The sequence below is a fragment of the Onychostoma macrolepis genome, chromosome 10 (genome assembly GCF_012432095.1).
Source record: "Onychostoma macrolepis isolate SWU-2019 chromosome 10, ASM1243209v1, whole genome shotgun sequence".
Lineage (NCBI taxonomy): Eukaryota > Metazoa > Chordata > Actinopteri > Cypriniformes > Cyprinidae > Onychostoma > Onychostoma macrolepis.
This window is the reverse complement of record NC_081164.1, coordinates 9,795,875-9,801,874: the sequence shown is the minus strand read 5'-3', so window position 1 is coordinate 9,801,874 and position 6,000 is coordinate 9,795,875. Positions and strand designations below refer to the sequence as shown.

General features: G+C 36.4%; 1 protein-coding gene across 1 annotated transcript; it reads right to left on the bottom strand.

The window, feature by feature from the left end:
• Nucleotides 1-669: 669 nt before the first annotated feature.
• si:ch211-103f14.3 (zona pellucida-like domain-containing protein 1) lies at nucleotides 670-5,353 on the bottom strand. The gene is made up of 11 exons (XM_058789693.1): nucleotides 5,339-5,353; nucleotides 5,105-5,230; nucleotides 4,647-4,867; nucleotides 4,340-4,524; nucleotides 3,971-4,043; nucleotides 3,765-3,862; nucleotides 3,596-3,676; nucleotides 3,199-3,367; nucleotides 2,791-2,908; nucleotides 2,646-2,666; nucleotides 670-1,178 (listed from the first exon to the last, which is right to left on the bottom strand). The coding sequence occupies exons 1-11, from the start codon at nucleotides 5,346-5,348 to the stop codon at nucleotides 1,024-1,026; spliced, it is 1,257 nt and encodes a 418-aa protein (XP_058645676.1). The 5' UTR covers nucleotides 5,349-5,353; the 3' UTR covers nucleotides 670-1,023.
• Between the last annotated feature and the right edge of the window lie 647 nt (nucleotides 5,354-6,000).

Genomic DNA, 6,000 nt, shown 5'->3' with positions numbered 1-6,000 from the left:
AGGTATTTTCTACCTTTATAACCTTTTACACTCACCTCTGCCCCATTTTAAGTGTTCGTAATAGTTTTAAAAGGCCCAAATGCTATTTTCAGGCAATCTAATTCAATTTCCATTGCAGATGTCACGATTTTATGCCACTAAGTAAGAATCCACTCGAGGACAGTGATTTGTTCTTGTACCAGCAGCCTTTATTCATACGAAGCATGCATTAATGGATGAATCACAAATATACATCTACTTTTAAGAGCTCAGCCTGCCATAGGAATTATAAAGATATAAAGTGCAGAGCCAAGAACATAGCTTCAGATCTAAAAATCAACGCTTTGCTGCACTCTACTTCGGCTCAATCTCATTCGAAATTGCTTTCATTTCCATTTCTTTATTTATGAAGTTGGACATGCAGAAGGAATCTGTAATACTCTGCTATTGCTTTAAAAGTGTTGATTTAAATGTTATGTTTCATTGGAAATGCAGGGATGTTTTGAGCTGTGCATGAGTAGTCTTTAGATATGGGGGTGTCAAAATTGCATGAGGGTTAGCAAAAAGAGTAGTCTTTAATAAATAACACATACAACATTTTAGAAGCTATTAGGGACTGTCTTGAAGAGCTCAAAACCCTCCACACACATTCGGAATTATATACTTTTTGTGTTTTACAGGTACCACGGTGTGAGCTCATTGGGATTGGATTCATTTGATGGGTCAGTACTTTTAATGCACTTCAATTCAAAAACACAAAATCACAGAGAATACATATTGCCTTATATATAAACTCTGTTTTGGTTGTGCTTTTAACATGTATTTCCAGGTCCAAGCTACACTTAAACAAAAGTTTATGGTGTAGAGCTGATGTAGTGCATTGTTGCTCTTCTAAACCACATTATGCTATGATTATTCACCAAGAAACATTATAGAAAAGATCAAAATGTCTGAAACAGTTCTACACTCAGCCCTCCAGTGGTAAGAGATTGTCCCGGTGGGGAACAGCAGTCCTCTCTTGGAGCAGGAGCAGGGAGTCTCAGCTCACCGGAGCATTTTTGAAGGTGTGTTGTGCCAGTGTCTCTTGTAGAAAACTGCTCCCATTCCTACGATCATGATGCAGGCAAATGCCAGGATGCCCACAGCTACGCCAAGACTCACAGAAGAGTCTAAAGGTTTTTTCGTGCTGATTGTAACTTCTGCAATGCAAGGACATACAAGGTTAGATTGACTGTAAACTACAAACAAAAGTAGCTTACTAAACTACTGTTCAATAGTTTGGTTTTAAAGAAATTTGTACTTTTTATTTAGCAATAAATTGGTCAAAAATGACATACAAGACATTTGTAGTGTTACAAAAGATTTCTATTATAATAAAATGTATCATGGTTTCCTCAAAATTTTAAGCAGCACAATTGTTTTCAACATTGATATTAATAAAAAATGTGTCTTAAGCACCAAATCAGCAAATCAGAATGATTTCTGAAAGATAATGTGATACTGAAGACTGGAGTAATGTCTGCTGAAAGTTCATATTTATATAGTAAACTAATTTAAATAATTTTGAAATAATTTAATAATTATTTAAATATTATTATTATTATTATTTAACTATAACATTAATTTTAAAATAATCATAATAATTATAATAATTGTAATTTTAAATAATAAAATTCAGAAAGTAATTCTTTGGCTGAAAAAATAACTTACAACAACAAAAATTAGAATGCAATGTCAAAAACAGTGATAGCAGTACTGTATGTTGTTTATCTGTAAAAAGATACATAATGCCCCACACAGACTTAAATTGATTTTTTTTTTCTTTTTGAACTAGTTCATTTAGATGATTCATCTGAACAAACTGATTCACTAAACTTAATCAAACTTCACGATTAAGTGCTACAAGTGACATGCTTCATTGTTGCCTACACTGTAAAAACGGCAGCTGTGGTTGCCGGAATTCTACTGTAAAAAATATGGTAACAACATTTTAGGTTTTACGGTTTTAACTTAAATTTACAGTTAAATACCGTAATTTCATTAACTGATATAATGTTAATATACCAACCTATTGAAGTACTGAAATCTGTTTTGTACATTTGAAATACACTGTTAACTACCAAATGCAGGTGGTGATGAGAAAGTCACATGATGAACCAAAGCCCATCACAAGCAGCTTTTAAATAATAACATATATAGAAGGTGCACAGTGTCATTCACACAAACAATAAACACCATCATGGTGAGACTCATTAAACTGAAATATGCAATAAACATTAATTTAACAACATTAGATGTAACATACAACCCTAATAAACATAACTCATAAGAAAAAACTAAGAAGAAACATAGTTATTTCAAAGAAAAAACATAAAATTCAAACAAAATTTGAAATGCAACACAGGGAATTCTGGGAATGTCAGTTTACGGTTTTTCCCTGTAAATTTTACAGGAACTTACCGTTAACAATTTAACAGGTTTTTACTGTAGCATTTTCACAGTTTTTTACCGTTAAAATCACAATAATTTTTTTCAGTTATTCAATTATTATTTAGTTAAATTAGTTAATATTGCTACATTAAGGAAATGATTCCCCAACACTGCAAAATATGAAGTGAATCTGGACAAATATTACATGGTTTATAAGTGAAACAGTTGAAGCTCACCTTCCTCTTTTGTTGCCACCACTGAAATGAAATAAACAGAATAAAGTCAGTTTCTCAGATCTGGAAAAAAATGTAGGTAACTTAAATCTCAGTAATGTTGGAGATCAATAATTCATTTTGTTTTCACAAAGGGGAAGGAACGTACCATGATCTGCACGTATGACGATGGCTGGTGATGTGATGATTTTGGATTCTGTGACTCCATTTGGAGAAGGAGTGGTGGTCAAAGGCACAACATCTCTCCTTTTTCGTTTGCCACATTGCTGTGGAAAGAGCCATAGAGCATGGTGAGTCTAAAAATTGTCTTGGCCAGTGTTTGTCCCTGGGTAGGTGAAGTGTATATGTTGCCTTTTTTTTGTTGTTGTTCAAAAATCCTGCCAAAATAGCAAAGCTTGGCAAAACCACTGTATATGGACAATGACAGAAAAAAACAACCTACCCATCCCAAGCCAAAAGGTGTTTCTAATTTGCCTAGGCTTAGCTGATATAAATTATAATTGGCTAATTCAAGAAGAAATGATATGAAAGCGAAATATAAGTTGAATGTTTTTACCCTAAATGTATTGCAGGTTGATATTTCACAGAGTCTTGTAATGCAGTGCAGATAGTATGTCGATACTGTCTGGTTCTGCTGCTCTGTGAAGCGGAAGGCTGGAAACGAGAACCGAGCAACTTGCATCTCCCCATTCACCAGCATTTTAGTGAGCCGATCACTGCCGCAACTGATCAAACAAATCATCAAACAACAAATTATTCTCTCTCAGGCCCACTAAATACTATTGGACAGATTTTAGAGTTTTATAAAAAAGCTTACATACATGGTGCAGTGGTAATGTAACATGCAGTTGTCCAAGACCATAGTATATACATCAAAGTACCACAGTAAAGGCACAGTACTTTTTGGGTTAAAATACATTAAAAATCTAATAATATTTTATGATTAAACTTACGGCATAAAGAGGTTGAAGTAGCTCCTGGTGGTGGGGATGGTGGAAATGGAGGCATAGCATCTGTCCAGCAGCAAAAGGTACCTGTGGAATAAATACATAACAATCGTCGACTTTAATGCAAAATTGATTCATTTTTTGCCATAATGATACTCAATGAAACAGGTCTTACTGGGAGGTCAAGTTGGTGGCCTCCACTTGCACAAACACATTAGTCTTCAGCTCAATACCGAGGGGAGGCATGACAAGAGGCTGGGTGTAGTTTATGTCCTGAGAAATGAAAAGAAATTCAAGATCAATTAATATTTTATATTTGTGTATGTCTCTAGCTGATCTGATCTATAAATGCATGTAGGTCCAGTTTGTGGAAAGACTTACACTGAAGAGTCTGAGATTCAGAGTGCTGATGAAACTGCCATTGTTGTCTTTTACTGCAATCGAGGAGGCCGACCTATGTGAAGACATAACTAGATTAAAGTTTAGCTGAAACTGCCCACAATTACTCAATGTGGACAACTCCGAGACTAGACGTGTGTATCTGTGTCATTGTGTCTCTCTGTTGTGAATATGATATCGTCTTCCTGTCCCTTGAGGACAACAACAGGGATGGACCAATTGGATTTAACATGTTCTTAGAAAGTGATACTACACCAAGACGCTTATTCCCCAGCGAGTTTTATTCTTATATCCTCAGTAAATGGATCTTAGACCTGGTATGCTATGCCATGAGTGAAAATAAGCGCTTACACATCCACTTGAGTGTTGTTGATCATGTACTCCAGAGGATAGGAGCATGAGTAGTAGTACTTCAGCTCAGCATTATACGTCACAGTGCCTGTTGTGATGTCTTTCGATCGTATAATTCCACTGATGTTGACCGTCTCGATGTTGGAGAAGTCTGAGAATACACCTGTCCCTATACTCCTTATTGTCTGTGGAGAAACGTTAGGAATTCATTATGTTTAATGCCATGACAACAGACTGACCATTTAGTTTTGACTTTGAATAATAAGTTAAGTTACATGATTTATTTTGATTTGTAGCTATTACTCACAACAAAGTTGCTGCCGCAGGCATTGGTTGAGTTAAGCAGGAACCTAAATCGGGCCACAGGAGGTAAAACGGTAGTATCGATGGTCGCATGGCAGTCTGGGTTATTCATGATGTTGTTGAGAATTAACTCTGATTCGTTGTAGCCGGTGTACATGACAGGACAGAATTTGATAGCCAGATTGATGTACTCCGTTCCACAGTTTACAGAGATGTCTGTGTACTCTGTCGTGACAAGAACGACCAGATTAGTTGCGCAAAAAACTGTACAAAGTCTTACTTGAGGCAAAAAAACAACTGAATCAAATAAAAGTTTTCAGGTTAATCAAATTGAACAGAATCACAAGCTTGAAAACACCCAAAAACATACATCAAAATAAGCTAATTCAAATCATTCTGATATTTTTATGATGTAAACAAGCAATTAATTTCTGTGTGATTCAGTCAGAAATGAAAATATACCTGGACGTCTGTACTCTGATCCGCAGTCGCTCAGCGTTAACTGAAAGCTTTTGTTGAATTTTGTAGCTAGGAGGAAGAGGAAAATGTTGAGGAGTATATCTTTCCTGCTGTTTGCTGAACGTGAACCTGTTCGTGGAGGAAAATACACCATAATCAAAATCAGCTAGTCACCATCGGTACATCCAGGAGCTTAGCGCATATCCCACAGTTACACATCCTAGGACACGTACGCACCTTGGATCATGCTTGCGGTTGGTTTGGGTATCCTCTGCCTGTGAGATCTTGTGAACTTGTGAGTCCTTTTAAAGTGCGCTTTCTTTTGTCGGATAGGAATGAAATAAGGTCAGAGAGGTTTGGTGTGTCCACTGTTTGGGACCAGCCCTTTTGTGAATAAAGTCCCACAGTTGACCGCCTGAGGGCACTTGCTGAAACTCTACACAACGTGGGCCTTCAAAGACATGCAGGTGACAATGTCCTGGTTTCTTTGTCTACTTACTTAAACATGGATATCCCTGGCATCTTAATACAAGACCTCACGGAGTAAGTGTCGTGCCCTCGAGGAGTAGAGACAATACAGCAATGGCTCTTTTCACCTTAGTTTAACACTGTACAAAATGTCACAGATCTTTATGTTGATCCAAAGGTAATCCTAGCAACACAATAAATAAGGATGATAAAGCAAACACACATGATTGACTGAAGGGAGTCTAAAGGATGTGACTGTTTTGATGGAAAACCTTACAGGGGTAGGCAGCTGAGTAATTATTTGTTGTTGTTTATTTCTGTTTTTCATGGATTGTCAGTTTCCATGGTAACACTGTTTTCTTCGGACAAGGTGTTGTCCAGAAACAACATGACTGTTTTAGCCATTGTTGTCTGATTTCTTCGAAATGATA